This window comes from Thermobia domestica, chromosome 2 (genome assembly GCF_964235325.1).
Source record: "Thermobia domestica chromosome 2, izTheDome1.hap1.1, whole genome shotgun sequence".
NCBI lineage: Eukaryota > Metazoa > Arthropoda > Insecta > Zygentoma > Lepismatidae > Thermobia > Thermobia domestica.
Genome location: NC_137455.1, coordinates 79,585,561 through 79,608,703, shown reverse-complemented (window position 1 = coordinate 79,608,703; position 23,143 = coordinate 79,585,561). Strand labels below are relative to the sequence as shown.

At 33.9% G+C, this 23,143-nt stretch overlaps 1 protein-coding gene across 3 annotated transcripts in view; it reads right to left on the bottom strand.

Annotated features, from left to right (window-relative positions):
* The window catches only part of LOC145673245 (NAD(P)H oxidoreductase RTN4IP1, mitochondrial-like), a 50,728-nt gene that overhangs the window by 8,384 nt on the left and 19,201 nt on the right, over nucleotides 1-23,143 (bottom strand). For 2 of the 3 annotated variants that reach the window (XM_081742760.1, XM_081742769.1), the window contains exons 4-9: nucleotides 19,252-19,397; nucleotides 18,104-18,259; nucleotides 17,198-17,487; nucleotides 13,818-14,003; nucleotides 12,122-12,299; nucleotides 7,965-8,158 (exon numbers count right to left, since the gene is read on the bottom strand). In XM_081742760.1, the coding sequence (XP_081598886.1) occupies nucleotides 7,965-8,158; nucleotides 12,122-12,299; nucleotides 13,818-14,003; nucleotides 17,198-17,487; nucleotides 18,104-18,259; nucleotides 19,252-19,397 (1,150 nt within the window). Of the gene's footprint in view, nucleotides 1-195; nucleotides 2,934-7,964; nucleotides 8,159-12,121; nucleotides 12,300-13,817; nucleotides 14,004-17,197; nucleotides 17,488-18,103; nucleotides 18,260-19,251; nucleotides 19,398-23,143 lie in introns of those variants that run through there. The other variant, XM_081742778.1, reaches the window with a different exon arrangement.

Here is a 23,143-nt window from a genome sequence, read left to right as displayed (position 1 = left end):
GGTGAGAAATAAACCTACCCTGTTCTTCTGTGAATACCCTGTATATATGGAAACTATTTCTACGCAATATATATACACAATGTATAAGCAAATATGATTTGCTACGTCTCATGCAAGTGAAACTTTAGAATATTATTCCTAAGTTATAACAAAAATAAATAAATAAATAAAATAAAATAAAAAAATGGAGGCAAATAGTGGAACTAGAATTTTTGATAAATAGTTTATTTTTCATTCTTAAATAAGAACAATATTTCATCACAGCATAAAATCTAGAAGTCTTATATATTTACAAAACCAGTTTCAACAACCATATACACTATTGTCTTCGTTAATTTATGTACACAAATGCAAAAATATCAATGACTATCGATATAGAAGGCACTCTTTATTTAAGAATTATTATTATTTTTTAGATATTTTATTTATTCTTCGCTACGCTGAACATTTACCACGCACGCTCAGATGATTGTACACTTTACATCGGATAATCGCGATAAAAGATTATGGAAAGCATATAACACGCTTCTAATAAATAAAATTACAACAATAAAACTATTATTAACAAAACTGCTTAAAACTCATCGCTGGAAAATATGTTAAGGGGGCAGACTACTAAATATTTTTCAAAAGCTAACAATTTTTCTTTAGCCAGTTTTTCGTAAATGAAGAGAGATAATGAAATTAACTTACCTCAATAATTGATAATTATTCTACATCCTAAAATACGAATCGGAAGAATTTTCAGTGTTGCCATCCATAGAAATTACTGTGTGACTAGAATCAGAATTAACCAAAAATCAAGTTAAGGCAACGACTAGAAAAATGAACTCAACGGTAATTGGTGACTTATCATGCTGTCTGTGTTTCTTGTTAACTACTTTTTAAATAATATTTGTATTTATTTTGTAATAACGTATGTAAGTTATTACAGAATAAATACAAATATTATTTAAAAAGTAGTTATCAAGGAACACAAAACAGCATAAGTCATCAAATACCGTTGAATTCATTTTTTTTAGTCGTTGCCTTAACCTAGATTTTTTGGGTAATTCAAATTCTGGTCACATTGTATTTTCTATAGGCTGCAACACTGAAAATTCTTCCGATTCGTATTTTCGGGTGTAGAATAACATTATCCATTATTGACGTAAGTTACATTTCATTATCTCTTTTCATTTACGAAAAACTGGCAAAAGAAAAATTGTTAGCTTCTGAAAAATATATAGTCTGCCCTCTTGTCAAAATTTTTAATTCGACAAACTTCTTATTTTTGCGTATTTGTTAAGACGAGACTTTCTTATTGTATTAAGAATTATTGAATGAGATCGTAAGTACGAACTATGATAGCAAAAGGTACCTTAGAAAACATAAATTCAAAATAATGTCGTTTTGCTCTTATTGTTATTTGAAATTATAAAAACAACTTTTAACCAAAATCGCTCAAATATTAAAGATATATAATACAATATATTACATCCACCTTATTTAAAAGTTAGTATCACAAGTTTTTAATCTAGTTCAAATCTTCAACTTTCATAATTACAGTATGGAATTGTTCTCATAGGCGAGAAATCCGTTACGTAATTTGTATTCTAACATAACTAACAAATTTTGAATAAGACAAGTACGTCCTTCTTACGATTTATCATACTGTGCTGCCTAATTTGAATAACATTCCAGTTAGTTTGTTTAGAAATTAATTTACTTCTGTATTCTTTTTACGATTCCAATTAATTCTAATTCCAAAACGAAGTCATTTTGGATCTACATTTACTAAGGTATTTTTGTTTTCCTTTGGTGATATTTTCGAGTCTAACAACGTACTTATGTACTCATGCTATTTAGTAACACCTTGTACATAAACATATATTTGTGTGTGAGGTAAAAGCATCTTAAATTCTGAAGAAAGTTCATCAAGAATGACTACATTAAGAAGAAAGTGATTTTCGCAATGTAATGAAGTTATAGTTCGAAAATCAGAAAGACACCAATAAAGTTGCTCAGAAGAAAGTACTCCTGTGACTTTGGAGGATTTACCAATACCAACGTCCGGACAGGAATACGTTAAATACATTTATCAAAAATACTTTTTTTTTTTTACACATAGCCCCACAAAACGCCTGATTCTTGTCTATGGCTGTTCAATGTTTGATTTCGAATATTGAAACGTCATTAGAATTAAAATGCTACACGACATTTCATCCATGAAGTATTTTCATAATTCAAAATTGTTGTACATACATAATTATTTACACTGCCAAAATAAAACTCGCAGGCATGCAAAATCTGCCGCCAAACTCTACCAGAGTCTAATGAACAGGAGTAAATTAGTATTCTGAAACTGCGATACAATGTTCATTAAAAGATAAACAAATTTAGCACATCTACATACTCTGACTTTTGAAATTTGATTATGAAAATATGAACCATTTTTTAAGTCTATTAAGTATCGTGTTCTGGTATCCATTCAAGGTATATGAAACTGAATTTCGACCTTCACTGAGTTTTATTATAACAATGTAAGTGCAAGACATTGGCAGTGACCAGCCACAATAGTGACTTACGCAGAGTATAATATACTCAAAAATATAGAAATTTGCATTTCACTTATATGTCTTTTCATATATATCGAGTTATCTTTATAAATATCATATTAAAGTGTTTCATTCCGGACATATATATATATTCTTCATAACGTAATTACACATTAACTATCGCTTCAACGAGATGTCTTGAAAATCCTAGTAAAACTTAATACACTGGCCTGATTCCGTCTCAGGTTTTTTTACACACACAACATTATTACAGAATTAATTTGCCACACGTTTACAAACAGGTATTACAGCCCATAATAAGTTCTAATCTGAACACAGGCATCCTGTTACACATGCTGTCAGCAAATATGTCCACATCTGCAACTTCCATCCAATCTGTAGACGAATTAAAAAGCATGACACATGATTATTTTGCGTTAGTTATAGTAGTAATATAAGATAAAATCAACTGTTAAAAAAGCGAATAAAACAATCTATTAACTAATGAAAAAAATGTTTCTGTCCTACATCCCAGGCATGAGAATTGCAACAACATACTGTTTCAGGACTTCTCTGGTCTCCTTTCCAACGTATTTTCTGGTACTATACTGTCACTAAGACAAGGTTATAGGCTCTGTCCATCCATAAAATCTCATCCTTCAATATAAAACCTTTGTGAAGAGGAAAACGTAGTTCAATCCACTCTTCATGAAAAATATCCTGATAAATGGTACAAAAACTGGATAACATAAAAAGTAGTTATAAGTCAGAAACAGATTTTTTTGGACGAACGGAGCCAACAACCATGTTTTAATAGGCAGTGTAATAGTAGCAGATGCACTGAAAAAGAGACTAGAGACATTTGAAACAGTATGATGCTATAATTCTCATGTTCGGGATGGAAGGTAGGAGCAATTTTTTCTAATAATAAATATGCATCCAATAACTTCCGTAAGTAAATAATCTATAAACCACATTAAATAATTTATATTTAAACATAAACAATTAATAACTAAAGTGACAAGCATGTTAGTGTGACATAAGATTACAATCACAGTTTTAAAACGAAAAATTAAATGATTCTCTGCCAAAAGAAGTACCTTAAAGAAAAGGGATATTACTATTTTTATTTATTTTATTATTTTATTTTATTAAAATCTATACATAACAAGAAATTAAGATTTTATGAGGTTCTCATAACTGAAAGAAATTAGCAAAGAAGAAAACGTACAAGTTAATGAAGTTTAGCACTATGTTCAAGAGTTTGTTATTATCTGGAATATTCCTACTGACTCCCAGTACAACCTTTCATTCACACTATCAATTGGAAGCAAGCGTAACTGAACAATTTCATCGCAAAAAAAAGTACAGAATGATCTTAAAGATAAGCTTTACATTACAGTTTCACGGTCTTCGAGATCAAGTTTTGAGACACATCAAATTTGATTGATTGATTAATTGATTTTACTTGACTGAATTCGCAGTTTGATGTCAAACACCGGGCTATTCTGAACGTGGATCCAACCCACGACTTCGAGTACAAAAAGCATGCGCGTTAGACATCTGGCTACGAAGGGGCATTTGAAACACATCAATAAAGAACAACCTACAGCTGATTTTAACGATTAATTAATTCTATGCTTGAGGAACCCTCATCGCCGTAGAAACGCAAGTCCGATACTGGATTCTATTTTACACGCTCCTACTCAAACCTAAATGACCTTCTAGAATTGAAGTACAAAACAATAACCGTTGATTTTTCTTCTTTCTTTCTTAGTTTAAGTCCCACAATTATGCTTGGCAGCTAATGGAGACGTAATAAACTTAAATCCTTTCGAATTCCCCACATTTGTTTACAAGGAAATGAACTTTCTGCATTTTGTTACAGGTAGCAACATGTAGAATATGTGAGGGACATAATTGATTAAATTGCTACTAAACAAATATATAATTGGTATTTCGAGCACCATCATGAAAAAATATCACAAAAAGAAAACAAAACTGGCACATTGCGTAACAGATGCTCTAAGCCTGTAGGAGCACGAAAAACAGGTTTCACAGTATAATTACATGAGCGCATGGGGGGATATTCAAAATTAACAAAAAATTGGCCACTTACCAATGAATCCTCCCTTAAAAAATTTAAAGGTTTTGACGTTTTGGAACTCTCAGCTGACGTTTCGGAAATTACACAAATATTTGAACAATTCAACAATCAGCATTCTAGGCTGAAGTTCACCCTTGAACGTGAATCTGATAATGGCCTTCCATTTCTAGACCTATTGATTACCCGATCACATAATAAATTTATTACAAAAAGTATACCGAAAACCCAATGCAGGCACTACTTACATACATCAACAGTCAGCTCATCCGCCAATGTACAAGGCCAATATTTGGAAGAACTTCTTTCGTAGAGCATTATTAATTTGTGACCGTCTAAAAGATCTCAACGAAGAAATACAGTTTTTATATAAAATAGGACAAGAAAACGGTTATAAGCTGTTTATTTTATAAAAATGGTTTAATCAATCACGTAGATCGCTGCGAGTCCCCAAAACGGTAACTTCCAAAGAAGCAAACACTTGGATTGGAATTCCTTATTTTCCACAACTTTCAACAAAAAATCAACGTATTCTTGCAAAGCATAACATATCTGCTTCAAGTATTCCCCCCAAAAGTTTACAAAAACATCTCACTGGATTTAAAAGCTATTTTGTCGATCCATTAAATAAGGCAGGTATTTACCGCGTCCATTGCGAATGTGATTCCTCATACATTTGCCAAACTAAACGTAATATTAACACGCGTGTGAAGGAACATGTTAAACAATCAAAAAAGTCACATGAAGAAGGCATGTCGGGTTTAGCGCTTCATCTAAAACAACATTCATATAATATAAAACAGGTTAAGGTAATAGATTCAGCAAAATAAAATTTAAAAAAAAATAAAATAAAATAAAAAAACAACGGGAAATTAAAGAATCGTTCTTTATTCATAAATACAAACCTGCATTGAACCCTGATACTGGCAACATTAATCGAACTTGGGTACCTACCTTTGATGCATACTTTGGATCTGGCAATAGTGGCCTAACATAGACACCACGTTCTTTTTTATTCAGTTCATTCTTTTTTCATTCTGCTCTATCCATCTCAGGATCTTTTTTGTACGTTACTTTTATATAGTGGTATGTGTTCCTGGTTTTACTCCTTTTTTATCCTTTCTATATTAATCCTTTTTACCTTGCCACTGAGGAAGGAACCAGCTGAGAGTTCCGAAACGTCAAAACCTTTAAATTTTTCAAGGGAGGATTCATTGGTAAGTGGCCAATTTTTTGTTAATTAAGGTTTCACAGTAGTTTCTTTATAATATTATCAATAAGGGCTTATCTTTCTAAAGAGATGTCTTTTTTAGAAAGGCATAGGTCCGAATCTAATCTATGAAAATTTATTTACAATTTTTTCCTTAGAATCTGTGTTTTTATGGACGAAGCGCATGCGTGTAAGAATGTACGAAATTTTAAAACATATCATAGCTATGTAACATATTTAATGAGAACATATATTCCTGAAACTGAATCATTAGTACACGTTTATTATACTCGCGAATATTGCCTAAATACATTTCAGTATCTGTTTTACGTCTTGTATATCTTTTCTACGAGATTCTAGATAGCACAATGGTCACAATGTGCAAAGAAGACTTGGTAAATTGTAACTGATCTGGTTCTTCTGTTATAAACCTGCAGATACACGTATCTATTATTTCACCACGAGTACAGTACATGCATGCATGACTTCATTAATAGAAGTACAAAATGACTTGGATTTCCTAAGTCGTGGCATTACGACGCTAAACTCAGAAAGAAGAGAACTCCGTATCCAACCGTGGATCCGACCTGAACATAAGAGTTATATTGAAGTATATCATCTACAAGACTTCTATTGGACCAACATTAATAAGTCTACGGTATATACTTGTCAATGCCTAATCATGATACGATACTTGAAACATTTCAACAGACACGAATAAACATAAATTTCACCATTAAAATCATTCCTAAAACCTCGATTCTTTTCATTTCATCATACACAGTGTGTTCATGGACATTGGTGTATGTGTTATCGATGTCTAGATTTCTACGAAAAAGTTCGTTATTGCTATGAATCTCTCGTGTTCGTTACGTATGGTAATCATGGATAACTCATAGCATAACCAAAATATTATAAATTACAACTGTATATGACAAGTTAGAGATATTGCTCTCTTTGGTTTTCGGGAGATAAACATCGTTTATTTTAGGTATTTATTCAATGATCGTTTTGATGGTCCTATTGCCAAGTTCTTCAGGGTCAGTAATAGGCTAGCGATAGGACCAGCAAAACGATCGTCGGTTAAATATCTAAAATACACGACGTTTATCACTTAAAAATCAGAGAGAGGAAACAATATTGAACTCTCGTTTTGAAAGCTTAACAACGAAAATAGATACAATAGCACAGTATTTACGAATTACTTTTAATTATTGGTATAACTTCTGCTTCGTAATATTTAAAAATTTGTGGGAAGTACTTCTGAAGCGTACATTTTGTGGAACGGGCGTCTGGTCGGCCATTATACTTTGTAGACCACACAAGACAAGTTTCCTTGAGTGCACATTGTGAGTAATATGGATATGCAACAAGACAAGAATTTATAATTAAGGGAAGCGTGCTTTGAGAACTTGCTAATGAATGGTTACACAAATTTAAAAAAAGAAGTTTTTTTTTTTTTTTTTTTTTTTTTTTTTTTTTTTTTTTAACATTACAGTACCTCAGATGTCACAACAGAAGTCCTCAAACTGAAACTCGATCCTAGTATGGTACATTTTTTCATTTTTTTTTCATTTTTTTTTTAAATTTCTTTTAACGCTGTTCTCAAGTACGTTTTACGTCAACAGTTACAGACAAAATCGAAAATCGAACCATTGTTTGATTTCATCTGACGATTAACCAAGCCAATTTTCAAGAGGTAATTAAAGATCTGTTAGCATCTGTCCATTTATTCGTTACAATGACTGTAAATAAATCCTTTTATTTCTACGTCTAATATTCCATGTACTATCAACTGTGCTTTTAAGTTTAGTTTAGTTTACGTACATTTACAAATAAAAGAGTACAGTTACAAATTATTATAAACATGTGTAAATTCATATCCTTAAATAATCATTAGAACGTCTATTAGATATATCGAGCAATAGCTCACCGAATTACAGGTGAATAAAAGAAACACTGAGTTTAAAACCACTAGCTGTTAGTCTTAAGGATTGCGGAATACCATTATTATTAGTAGTAAATTGTACAGTTAGATCATTGCAATTTTGTGTGTATGCATTAATAAAAGTAAAGAAAGAAACACACAAAAGCTATATGAATTTTTACTTACCTAAACCTAATTACAGTTTTCCCAACAGCTTCTGCAGAGTCAGCATGTTGAAAGGCAAGTTCTGCTTCGTGGGGAGAGTATATTTTATCTATTACTGGCTGCAATTTCTCTGCTTCTATAAGTGACCTGATCTCATCCAGCACCTTAGGAGATATTTTAATAGACCCTAATGATGAAGGCAGCAACATGGTGTTCTGTGATAAGAAAGACAGAACAATTAAAGATTTTTTAAATTAATATTTTAGTATTTACATAGTGGAAAGTTAATAAGTACACTTATAAAAACAGTTACTATACATCCTTTTAAGGAATTCGAATTTCGTTTTGTTCACACTATGTTTTACAAAAGGATGCATTCTTTAAAAAAACTTCCATAATCGTTCCTTATAACTAAAGAATGACCGCTGTGGCAAAATGACATATCTTGGATATTTTTTTGGGTCATATTTATATTTTTACGGTTGTTCAAGTTCTTATACCTTTCTACCGAAATTATAAGTCAGTTTGTTCGCCGTTATTGTGAAATGCAGTTTTACGTAGCTTTTAGTCACGTATATTTTCTTCCTTGTCCTTCGCTTTGGTTATTAATACTTTCGAAGTCATGGTTACTAATTACTGCTATTAAAATCCTTAGTATAGATTAACTCAAATATAAGCTTCTGGTAAATTAATGGTATAAAAATATAATGACTATACTAATTTTTGCACTATAAAATACTATCATTTTCGGTGTTTTATTTTGCTACAACTGAGTGTTTACTTATTACGTTTTACTGTTTTAAAATACATTGTGAAGCGTGAAAGCAACGTAATGAATATTAAACTAATTAAAGAATTATTCTGGTGTGTACTACAGCACATTTATTAATTACACATTTATTAAATGTAGTAAACAGTATTTCTCATTAAAAAGATAATAAAAACATTATATATAACGAAACTCACAGCAACAAGGGCAATCAATTACTCGTGGGAGTGGCCATAACTCAGTGATCGGTTGGTATATATGCCCTCTAATATTCGGTTCAACCTTGTTACTACATTTAATTTCATGCTGACGCAGCGCGATCCCAGTAATGCGTAGGAAACGATATAAGAAGTCAGGCAGTTGTGAGAGTTCGAGCATGATGGATAGGAGTAGTGTTTGGCCAAGGCAATATTAATGCATTCCTAAGGATTTGCTTTGATCGCTAGTGGGTGCTCAAGAGCACTAAAAAGCGCCACTGTGGCATCGCATTCAGAGACTGATAGGGGTTACGAGTGCAGCTGATCTCTCAATAAAGCCGCGGTCAACACAAAAACATATCACCTATGATCACGCGCACTACACTCGCACGTATGGGCTATTCCAGTAGACTTTATCAGCGTCGCCCACTCCTCACCCGGGATCATCGATGCCAATCCTCTGTGAATTTGGAACCACATTAGGCGTTGAGCGCTTGATGTTGATGTCAACAGTGCAGGCTGGTGGCAACAGATGTATGATATGAAGCATGTTTACATGGCAAAAACTACGGTTCCCTAGTGGTTGTACACGGGTGCATGACTGTTGTCAGATATCGCGATCTTCTGCTATTCTATCATGTTGCAGTCTGCCAATGGCGATGGAATTTTCCAGACGATCTGCATCTACTATCGCACAGGTCCATAGTTCGGAGAATATAGTGTGAACTTCCAGCAAATTTCCTAGTCCTCAAACTCCCCTGATTTCACACTGTTCAGCACCGTGTAGGACGCCATGAAATGACACATTCAATCTCTTTAGGCACCTTTCACATCCACCTCGGCATTGAAGGGCTGATAACTTGGTTGGCTGTACAACCAGAGTACTGCCGACATCTGACAACATCCCTGCCACGTCAAAAGGAGGATCTATACGCTGTTATGTAGGCAAGCATTCATAATTCAATGATTAAAAATAGGCTGTCAAAAGTCTGGTTAGGTAAGTAATTTCTCCTTTCCCCGTTTCAAATCACTGTGTGCAGCTGACTGAGTGAAGGGACGTCAACCAGTATGTTAACAGCCGTGTGTAAAAGACCTACGAAGAGCAGCCGAAGTCTGTAGATAGAACACGCCATAAAAAACTGTGTGTGTGCCGCTTTTTTAAAAAAAATATTTTATTTTATAAGCTGTATTCATGGGAGATCCAAATGTTGCAACACCTCAGTGAGGGTAATTCTGACCACTGACTACAATTCTGTGAGTAAACAAACGACTGAATTAAAGAGATCTCACTGTATTAACTGTTTTGTTCAGTGACGATGCATTGTTTCGGGTCCATGGGGAAGTTAACAAGAGGTATTGGAGTGATACAAATCCTTCAAAAATGCAGGGAGGGAATAAGATTTGGTGTGATTCGGGATTTGGAGACAAAGAGTAACTGGCTTATTTATCATTGAAGGTACTCTTACCACGGAGGTTACAAACATTTTTAAGAAGACCATTTACGAGTATGTTAAATGAAGCTGGCGATTGTCCGGTGTTTTTCCTGATCACAGGTTAATTGTCCGTCAATTTATGAATGTCCAACTTCCTTAACGTTGGATCGGTCGCTGTAGTCTTACTGACTGGTCACCGAGGTCTCCTGATCTGTAACCGAGGCGTCTACGTTTGGTATACAGAAAATCTTCGAATTCTCGAAACTAGTTACAAACATATTCTGTACCATTATATAATCTATGACATCTCTGTTTATCCAATGGAGATTTCAGGTATAGTTTCTTTGATTTTAGCTGAACCACGTGTTCCTTACTGTAAGCGTCGACCAAACCTTTTCCTCTCTCATTTCTTTTCCCTATTTACCCAAACTATATTTACGTACTACGTTATTCTCCTGACTGTTCTCCCCAACAGTATTTAAATCATCCTTTACAATAACGCATAAGCCTCTTTATCTTTCTAACTACGATTTCTTCTACTTTTTTCTATTACATATAAAGTGGTAGTTATATCAAAATACCGGATTCTTCTTTTCTTTCAGTCTTGTGATTATTAAGTCGTCCTCTGAAAATTCTGCTTTAATTGCCTTCCCATCCACACGCTTACCCAGGATCATTCTTACATCATTACAATCATTTTCACATTACCTGAATACAATATACTGCATTCTTCACTTCGTATTAGAGGTACTGTCCTCCCACCTAATTTCGCAAATTCCTACTTAAGCAAGATTACTTAGTTTGATTTGTTCTGTTCTTTGAGTATTCTGGAATGGAATTATTAACTTTCAATAATCAATGAAGCATGGAGGTATGGTTTACATCATCATTTAACTCACGGAGAGCTACAAATAAGTATAGGTAATCTCAGAATATTATCTTTGGCTGAGAGTGCCAGCATTCTAATGGAACAGTAAAAATAGGAAGGTTGCCATGATGATTTTTACTTTTTTTTCTTGCAGTGGTCAATGGTGTACATAATATTCCAAACCGAGCTACCCAGGAGTAATCTAGAATAGACCCAATTAAAAGTAATTAATTGCATCTTTTTTTTTTCTTTCTTAGTAAGCATTACTGGCAAACGGGACAGATCACCATCATATTCCTCTAGTTGCATGATTGAATTAATTTACAAATCAATTTAATTCTAAGACTCTACAACCAAACAGGCAAGAAGAATAACTGCAGTGGTTTTGTAACTCAAGAAGGAGCTGGAAAATCTCCTATGACTTTCCTACTAGTGTCAAGCCGCTCAAATTCCGGATCAACTCCGACACGAGACTTCGCCAATCATCGAACATGACACGCTGATCCACGGATGCGAATACCTTGCTAAATAGTAAAGTTGGTAGGTGTTAGTATCGATTATTGTTATGATAAAGTTTTTCTTTTTAAAAGTTTACTTAGATGTATCTATTTCTAAATATATTTGAAGTTACAAGATTTCGAAGCTGATTCACGAAACGTTATTATGCGAAGCTATTGCATTTCTTAATTGAAGAATGTGAAATACGTGTAAGTAATTCATTGTTCAGCGAATACTGTCATATACAACTCCATAATATATTATTTATTGACCTGAGATATCTGTCTGGCTGTATTATTCAGCATGTTAAAAAAAAAAGCAAATATTTTTATAAAATCCTTGAGTTTTTCTTTTTAAAAACATACCTCTTTTGTGAAGAAGAAAAGAAACTCAGAAAAGTGCGACATGCATACCTTAAAAATGAAGTATTTCATTCTCAACCACCACGCGTAAAGAGACCCAAGCAGAAGCCCATATGTGTCAGAAGCAATTCTGGATGCGACTGCTGTCACCACAACTCCTTCAGGTTTACAGAAGTTTATACAAGAATCATGAAGAACTGAATTCGCAACATTAATTACAACGTCAAACCTGTAACGGAAGAACTAATATAACAGGATGTATCTTGGAACACGATGAGAAACGTAAACTTTAAATAGGTTGAGATTACTAACCATGTATTCATGAGAAATACAGTCTTTATTGTTAGACGATTTCTGTAGTCTTTGCTACTTTCTTCAGTAGCTTAATGAACTATTACGCTAGATTCATTGTGTATAGGTTTATAAATTGAGAGTCTCAGGGTTTCACATTGAGGAAAGTAGCACAGACTACTGAAATCATCTCTGTAATCACATAGCGTCTATTAGTAAAAAACCTTAAATAGAATTATCACCATTAAGGATCTTCTGATTTGACTGTGTGCTACTGATTACTCTCGTTGAGCAGTCATGAGAATATGCCCTTATATTCATGACAGCGATTGAATAAGAAAAACCTGCATAAAATCTTTATCAATCTTATGATTAAATATTCATGTCCATTACATTTTATCTTACCTTCGCGGGGAAAAAAAATTACAATTCGTCCTGTGACAAACTATACACTCATTTGTTTGTGAATATATAATATAATTCGTTAGGTCTGCATTCGTTTCAAGACCATTTTTTTACATGCAGATCCACACATATTCGAGTTTTCTTGCGATATCTCTGTATCGTCTCCTACAATCTAACCCGGCATGTATACGAGTTGGTTCCGTCGATTTCATAGTAATCCTACATTGTTATCATTCATGTTCTTTATCGTGTATTATAAAACGTACTCTGGCCTCAAACCGTTACTCGTGCAGAAAGAGCTCCTCGTGGCTATGTAGATAGCGCAGGAGACACGGGTTCGATTCCCGACGGGAGCTTATGTGGTTCGGATTCCACTTTAAGCTGTAGGTTTACGTCTCATATACTCTTGCTGCTGAGCGGAACGCTAAACACAAATCCTATGCAATCCAATAGGAGCACAAAGGATCAGACAACTTCCTTCTTAGCTGCATCCATGTCTTGTTTCACTAAGGCACGTCTTCACAAACTTTACAATCTTCCTCTGGAATCATAGGCATTCTTAAACTGTGTGAATAGCTTGTAAACTGTACTATTATATTCCTATTTCTTTCTCTCTATTATCTTTAACCAACAAAAGATGATTTCCTGAATGTGATCTTGAAAAATGTATCTACCTTTAAAGAAGTGCATCTAAGTAAGATAGTAAGGTACACTATCTCATTAAGTGTCAGGGGAAGTTCTAATTCATGGTTTAGTTTTATTTGTGTGTATAGTCTATCTATTTTGTTTTCGGACAGCAATTTATCCATTTTTGATTTAGATTTCTCCATCTAACAAATATTTAAGAAACAAAATAACCAGTCTTGGTAACAAGTGAACAGTTCCTGCCAAAACTGATCTAATAAATGGCTCAATTAATGAAATGTTCAAGCAAAGTATAAATCTACTTAAATGTTTTAATCCTGTTGCTATTTTGACAATCATTTCCTCAATACTGTTAAATCTTTAAATTAAACATAAATTTTATTGACTTATCAAATAACTCACGCACTTTTCTCTTCGTCTGAGTTCCTTTTCAAAATCCGTTTCTGTGTACACAATGATGTCATCAGCGCCTAGCATCTGAATAAAAAGAGCTGCGCGTCCCGAAACGGTTGTTGTTACATGACCACCCCACTGCCTCACAATCTGGATCAGCAAACATCCAACAGCACTGCTTCCAACATGAATTAATACACTGAAAAAGAAATGGAGAGAAATTATTTTAGATTGGCCACATTTATACTCGATAATTATAAAGGCAAAAACTTACTTTTCGCTTATCTGCTTAATTGTACATACCATCAGACACTGCGAAACTGTAATAATACAGTAGAGCACCGATTATTACGATTGCCAAATTACCTTGATTGATTTCAGAAAGAAAAAAAAAATGAAATAAACATTTTGCTGCGAGAAATTATGAAATCGCCGAGAACACTGTATAATAATTCGTTAATATGATCTTACTGCGGACAATGTATACGGGTGTTAAGTGTGTGCACTAGCTAGTGAACCTGTCAGACGTCTGCCTCCCTGTATTTTTGTTTAGGTTACAGAAACACGACTTACTGCAAGTGAGGCACTTGCATGTTTGGATACTGTTTTAAAGTGAATGGAGAAACAGTCTGAATGAGATAATCTTTTACTAACTCACAGTGAAGCAGATGAAAAAGCAGGTGGCGCGGAAGCGATCCTCGTCAGCGAAGCAGCTGATTCTTTTGAACTTGTTCAAGTAGGTCTACATAGCTTACAACTTTTTTATACATACCACTGTATATTTTGTATAGTTTGTAAAATTACATATGTTTCACTGCACAGTACTTTACTACAGTAACAATTTTACTACTTTACTATAATAGAGCGTACAATAGCCTTTTTCGCCCGTTTTTTCCGATTATACAGATCGAGTTTGATTTCAATTAGTCCAGATAATCGGCGTTCTACTGTAATAATAATAATAATAATAATAATAATAATAATAATAATAATAATAATAATAATAATAATAATAATAAAAAACAGAGAAGGAACTGGGAAACTTGAAGAAGTAGCCACGGTTAAATTATTACACAATGTAAATAAGTCAAACCATAACTTACAATCTCACATTTATTATTCAGTATTGCAAACCAAGGGCGCTACAGTATCAAAAATATCCACATATTATAAGCCTTTAACACACCAACAGCACAGCTGACACGAATAGGCAATGCATTTCTGAAGTACCTTAGTGTTGGATACCACGGTTATGATATGGCGTATTGCAAATGAATGGGAATAAAATTGCAAGGAGTTCATTCGAAAAAAAAAAATGCATACATAAGTTTCATTTCCAAGTATTTATGTGGTTTTCAATAGACAATAAAACATTTTCACGTTTACTACAATTTAATATCTCAAACCGTTGCAGCGATATTGTAAATACTGGTAAAGTATGCAACATTTCTTAAACTGGCGTATTTGTGAAAATGTTTAAAATGCTGTTGCAGGTCCGTTTGTTTTTAGAACATTACAGTAACAGCTTTTTTGTAGTTGAAATTACAGCGAGTTTTCGTATTCTTCGAAAAAGAAAGAAAAGGAATTAAGTTCAAAACGTGTTAAACCCTTTTATTTTATTTTTTCCAAAAAGTACATTTAAATCAGAACAACGCTAATTTACCTTACTACTTCTGATTTCTGTAATACGAGGACTTCTACAAACTACTATGAACTGTGGTGCTAGTGTTCCGGTATTATAAAATTAGGAAGAACAGACGTTTCTGTGTTTAAATTATCTTCGTTTAGTTAAGCCTAAAATAGCAGTCTGAAGAAGCAGTTTTGTGTGAGAAATGGAGATATCTTGTGAATACTTTTGGCCAATGTTAATATATGACTTCAAATGTAGTTTTAACACTGAAACAACACATCGAGTAACTTCTTTTGGCTTTCGTGGATGAAAAATTATGGAATAGAACTGTATACAATTGGTTTTCCGAATAAGTGTGGTCGCACATTTCTCAGTGATGAATTTCATGACGGTTGTCTATCCATGCATGTCTGTTCCTGCCAGTAATGATGATGTACGTGAAATTATTACGAGAGATCGCCATGTAACATACCATGAGATTCAGGTACCCTTGAACATGGACATGAAAGCAATACATATGATTTTGCATGGTCACATAACCGTATGGAAAACTTCAAGCTATTGGATTCCACATAACTGAAATTCATATACAGGCTCGTGAGAATTGGTGAAAAATAAATCTCAAAAAATTCAACCAAGGTAAGTCAAATTTGCTGTACTACATTGTTACAGGAGAAGAAACTTAGATCTATCACACGAACCAGAAACTGAACACCAATCTATTGTTTGAGTGTTTCAAAGTGAGCCGAAACCAACAAAAGTTGTCACTTCGAGGAGTGCTGTTAAAGAAATGATTGTTTGTTTCTTCGGTTACACTTTACTTGGGAGACAACCATACCTTTAGAAGATCGAGTCCTGTAAATGCAAAGCACTAGACAACAATTTGTTTGCCAGAGGTCATCAATGAATTATGTAAACAAACCCATGTCGTTGCATCATTCTGCACCATAACGAAGTCAGATCCCCCTTGTCCGCACTCACCTGGTTTGTCACCTAATAACTTCTTTTTGTTCCCACACACACAAAAATATAAGAAGCGTGATGAACTATTTGTATTGTCTGAAGCAGCTGATGACGCATTCCAAACAGCGATTTCCGAGGTAGCAGCCTCAGAGTGAAAAATTGGTTTGAGCGTATGCAAAAGTATATCGATCTTAAAGGTGAACACTCAGAAAAACAATAAAACCATTTCCAGAATTTCACATGTCTTTTTTCATATTGATTGCAAAACTTTTCCAGCGTCCTTCGTAGTATCTAATTCATGCTATTCTATTTGAAGTGACAGCAGACTTGTCGGATATAGGGAAATAGTGGCGGTTGTATACAAAAGGTTTGTTATCTCTATGAACTACCTCTAACGAAACCTGCGTGCTTATAAACTGTTTTACAGATTAATATTATTATTTTATAAATTAGAATAATTAAAAAAATTGTTCTTCCAAAATTATTTTTGCGAGTATATGTACAATATAATTTATTTATTCTCTTGTATATCATTTCAAATTCAAAAGTGTTTACATATATTAGGGAGGGAGAGAGAAAGAGACAGATATAGATATATAAAGCGTTTTAACATAGTGTTCAAGACGTCACCTTTTGCATGCAACTATACAAAAAATACTACAATTTTTCTATTAAAACTACGCAATCACCAACCCTTTGAAAAATATTCTAAGAAAATCATACAGTAGGCAAACCTCTACAAATTATTATAATACTTAAATAGATATATCTATGAACGACTCACACTCGTATTGACTGACCTTTTTCCTTTTGTTGTTGCAGCGTCTAAACCTGCTCTGCACAACGCATCCCAAGCTAACATTGCAGAAAATGGCACAGTGCAAGCCCCTTCGAATCCAACGTTTTGTGGTTTCTTTGAGACTAAGGATTCTTTCACAACTACATATTCAGACATGACACCTTGACACCAGTATGGGACTGCAAACCATACATGATCACCAACTTCGAATTTCTTCACACTGTATCCAATTTCCACTACAATTCCTGCACAATCTCTACCTAGCACAACTGGAAATTCGTTTTTTACGTTCTGAAATAGACCATGGACATGAACATGAACAATACATTTTTTTAATGATATAATTCATGCATTTACCTTATGACAACTTCAAAAGGATAATAGAACAGGATAATATACGATGTTTTAATAGTAAAGTATTGTATCGATCATCTTGATTTCTAATACTAAAGACATTTCATATTTTTTTAATGCAAATATTTGTATTATTATTATTATTATTAATACAATGAAATCTTCATATATAGTGAATTTATATCACCTGGAACCCGCATGTAGGTCCCCCGTGAATTTTTTATGTAATTTCATCTGTATTAATCGGATATACGTGTAAAACCAATGTACAACAAACAGGTTTTACTAAAATGATTATGAAAATATTTGTGGGAGTCTTTACAAACTTGTACACAATTGAGCTTATTTCTAAGGTTTTGAATACGAAGAATTTAGCCACTTTAAATGAGATAGCTAATACATGCATATACGTATTAATACGTACACTTACGATCAGAAACTTGTATTAGATATTCACATTTTCTATATTTCATCGCAGATAACGTTTTTAATCTTAGGTGTAGCACACAACACACTCACATACATATTTCTGTAATCAATTCAAGTCACTTACAACATTGTACCTGTTGAGGTGTCTTCGAAGTACTCGTCCATATCCGGAAGTAATTTTTATATCAACCGGATCGATAGATGCAGCTTTTACTTGAACAATCAATTCGTCAGGAGCAGTGATCACTGGAGTAACTGCATCGTCTATCATTGTTACTCCCTGAAATAAATAAATAAACAAACAAACAAACACATAATAATGCTAGCCGAACCACATTTAAGAGATAGAGATAGAAACTTCTGCGGGGGCCTGTATCGTACATTACAATCATCATCATAGGTATATACTGCCAATATTAGCACATCACTTACCGCAACCGAAAAGCTTTCATCCATCTCTTTCTTGCCATTATACTCTCTACCACTTCCCTCATAAGTTCCTTCTCAGCCAATGCTCCAAACAGTTTCCGTTCCGCTTTCCAATTACATCTAAAATTCTTTTCTCTCCCATTCTCCCCCACCATTTCTAACACCTTTTCATTCATTTTCCATTCGAACTAATTCTCTCCATTCTTCTTTACATCCACATTTCGAAACCTTCGAGTCTTTTTTCATATCTTCTGCGTAAGGTCTACGTTTCTAACCCATATAGCACAATATTCCACACGAAGCATTTTAAACATATTTTTCTAAATTCTTTATTGAAGGATCCACAAAATAGATTTTTCCTCCTCCTAAATGCTTCTTTTGCCATTCCTATCCTTGCTTTTATTACACCATCATAGGCTCGGGTTTCACGTTATCACTAATAATACTACCCAGGTATTAGAAACTATTCACTTGTTCTATTTTCTTCCTTCCTGCTTCTATATTTGACACCGACTGAACTGTTTAAAATATCTGAACCAGACATTAAATATTGCTACAAAATTAACAGAAAAATACAATATTTAACATAAATAATTTCAAAGCTTTCCTATGTAAGCAGAAAATCACAAAGACAATGTTTGAATGTTATCCTATATTTTTAAATAGTTAATCCTTTCTACATGCTTTTGGTTATTAAAGATCGTAAAAGAAACAGCAAAGGAATTTCTTTATTTTTCTATTCCACATCAGTACATATATAGTATAACATATTTTATAGAATTTCAAAAGTAACAACTAAAAAAAGAAGTTGCTATGAATAATTTTAAAATTTATATTGCTTACCTCAATGCCTTCGTAACTGTTACAAACGACTGCTCGCATATGTTGTGGTGCTATCGTTCGCCGTTGCCATATAAGGCCTACTGAAACGCCTATAAGACTACCCACTATGAAGCAAACTATTCCGATGTAAACTCCAGTCCGAGTCACTGAAAAAATGAGAATTATTAGAAATGGTATCATTCATTTTACTTATGAATGATAAAATTAAACGAAAACAAACGATGAAATCCGTTTTCCCTTTCATTTTCATACAGGGTGACATTGCAACATTTGACTAACAAGTACCTACTTACGAGCGTACAGCTATGAGTTTATATATCTTGTTTCTATCCCGTAATGGAGATTGTACTGGGAAAAACTAATTTTCTAAATATAATTTCTCTCCGTCTTAACTACTATCTGACGAAATTTTGAATAGTTATTCAATAAAGCACGGATATTTTTAAAATGTAAATCTTCGTTTGACAGAATAACACTTAATAAATACCATGTCGTGTTCACCGTTGTGCTGTTTCAAATAACACCGACCCCATTTGGGAGGTGATCCCTCACACTTAGATAAGATAAAAAGTATAGACCAACCTGGGTGCAGAAATCCGTCATTTCGGAATTACAGGCTGCCAAAAGCATCAAAAAATGAACTTTAAAGGTCCATAGCTCCAATACTATAAGACATACCGTAGTCGGGTCAAGACTAGGGATGGCCAAAAATTTTCGGATCCGGATATCCCGGACCCAATGAGATTCGGATCCGGATCCGAAATTCGGATCTCGGGCCTGGGTCCGGATCTCGGATCTGGATCCGAAATTCGGATTGCGGATCTGGGTCCGGATCTCGGATCCGAAAATCGAATCTCAGATCTTGATTCGTATCCAAACCTACATCTGAAATTGTGATGATAAAATTGAATATCTAAAATTCGTCAAAACTTTTTATCGGATTCACTAATATATTTAATAGTATGTTCCTATGTTTTTACATGTTTCCATAACACGTTTGTGCTACCTTTGTTCTTTATTTTATTTTAACCTTGCAATATTTACATGCTGCACTTTCTGCCGAGGTCTCTTTAGTAAAATGTTTCCAAGTTTGACTTCTTCCCATTTCAAAGTATAGTGAACTGTCTGAAAACTGATGTAAAGGGAACAAATTTTTCTGTTTAGCTCCTCTTCAAAACTTAATGTTAGCTTCACATTGAAAATATTTATTTTATTCTTATAAAATACACTACTATTTTCTATTATACAAATGAAATATCTTTTAGATAAGGCCCTTCTAATCGCAGGAATACTAGACAAAACAAACTCTTTATTAATTGTAGTTTCTGACTCACTAGAGTCCAATCATCAACAAATGTAATAATGAATATCACTTCGAAGGTATAGCCTATATATATAGACTGGTTGGCGTGGCACAACAGTACATTTTTAAATATACATACGAGAATTTCAGGAGAGTGATATGGTTGTGTATTATTATTATTATTAATAAAAGTGTTCGCTGCATGACTTTATCACCTATCTTATGACTTGCTCTTCTGAGGTCGGGGTTTGTTGAAGGAGTAAATAAAAAAGAGATTTCTGTTATTTTTTTTCTTCACCCTCCAGGTTTCTTTAATCATACATTGCAGAATGTAACCAAAACATATTTATGCATCGTATCATTGAAGCGTTTTGTGTCTTTTATATTAAAGTGTTCAAAAATATTTAACATATTCGCATTTGTTCATGTGATCTTTGGTTCAATTCTCGGTGGGAACATATGTGAAACAATTGAAAGCTAAAACAATATGAAAATAGTAGTTAAAAGTCAGGAAATTGATATTAAAACTTAAGCTATCTGTTGAGACTATAAGGCTGTAGTTAAATTAACCCGCACGTTTCGTGAAGATATATTATGTCGTTATTGTTTATTTGTTATAAGCTATTAGATACATCCTCAGAGGCCACTTTACACTGTAGTAATCAACAGATGAAAACATTGGAAAAGGAATGGAAGGAAGGTCTCCAGAGCCTTAGATTAAGATACTAACCTAGCATTTGACCAGTATAACTGAGGAACAACCCTGGAAAATCCTCAATCAGGATGGCTGGTCTCCGAATTCGAACCCGGTATTATCCAATTGCGAAGCAAGAATCCTAACAATTAGACTAAGCTCGCTCCGTAGTATTATTATTATTTAGCTAATAATTAACGCAATGTTCTAAAATTAGTGCAAATTAAACCCTACTTTCTTTATTGCTGATGTTATAGTTAAGAGGCCTACATGAGACATCAGTCCCCCATTAAATGGGCCTTATTCAAGAAAGAATACTAGAACTGGAATTCAGGAAGCGGGGGTGAAGAGATTAATGAGGATGAGGAAACTATGTACGATGCAAAAAAACTAACTAATTATGACTTCATTACAGATATATTCATTTACATACGTCAATTAATATTTCTCTGATACAGGGCATCCTCACTTTCTATAGTGGCAGGAGAAAGGCACGCTTCTGTAAACGAACACATTACGCATGTGCCTGTAGGTACAATGTCCGTGCAAAGAAACATAGGTGAAAGTAGAAAAAATAGGGAAAACGAGGGGAAAATGATAAAACGCCCTTCAACTTAAAAAAAAAAAAAAAAAAAAAAAAAACTCAGAGCCACGAAAGACGCGAAACGAATTTTATTGAAAAGTTTGCTTTTCCTTAGTGACTAGTTGTGCTGACTATGAACATGAATTGCAAAGAAAACAAGTAGCTAGCTCTGAGTTTCGCAAACCAGTTGAAAAGAAAATATTGGATAAAATTTAATAATAAAGAAGCCATTTATGATAATTAAAACAAACTAAACTCTTGGCACGACAGTCCTTTGGTTCCTACCAACGGGCATAGTTCAAAGTGGGGATGTGTAGTCAACGCATCGACAACCGAAGTCCCTAATACCGGCTTTTTAGACTGGAGCCCACTACCTCTTACTTCAGATAACTCCTCAATTGTCCACACGATGCTGGGTCAGCACCGAAATTGTTGAGTGCCTCTGCGGAAATTGACCTCATGACCACGGGCACCGAAGGCATGCGCTAACCACCATATATATATATATGAAAAGGTAACAGCTTTTTATCAAATTATTTAACCTGCTTAACGCTTTGTAGGGATTACACTGGAACCATTACGACACCACACAGACATAGAAGTAAACGAGAATAGTTAAAAGCACCTATGACTGAAGCGGGATTCGAATCCAAGATATTCACAACAAACGATCCACAGCCTAATGCCGCAGACCACCCGACTATGGCTGTCGGGTATTCTCGGCTAAGCGGTAGCGCATTTAAGGTAACTGATTATTTTAAAAGTTGTTCCTAAATACTGACAATCTAAGTCTTATGTATCAAATATTTCATGCGATAATACCGTACACTCTCCGTCTTCTATAGACAAAAAGCTATAGTTACCCATATTATCTAGTACAGAAATAAGTTCTGATTCTCTGATAGCTGTTGATGGTGACAGTCAAGGTTCACTGAATCATGATCCCCAAACCCCAACTGAAATATTGATGATGTTACTGGAACGGCTGAAAAGTCATCGTGGGCAAGTGAACTCCCCACTTGTCAGGATGAAGGGCGCTTGTGATGTGAAATGCGGGGCTGTCAGAGGTACTACTTATAATAATTGGAGTTTGGCTACGGGAATATAATTTGAAGTACTCACCAACTAATTTTTTATATATATATATATATATATATATATATATATATATATATATATATATATATATATATATATATATAAAGTGCGGAAGTACCACAGGATTCTGTAACATAAATATTTGTATAGGGCATATATTAGTTCCTAAGTGAAGTCTTGATCCAACTACAGTAGGCGCCATAGTATTACAGTC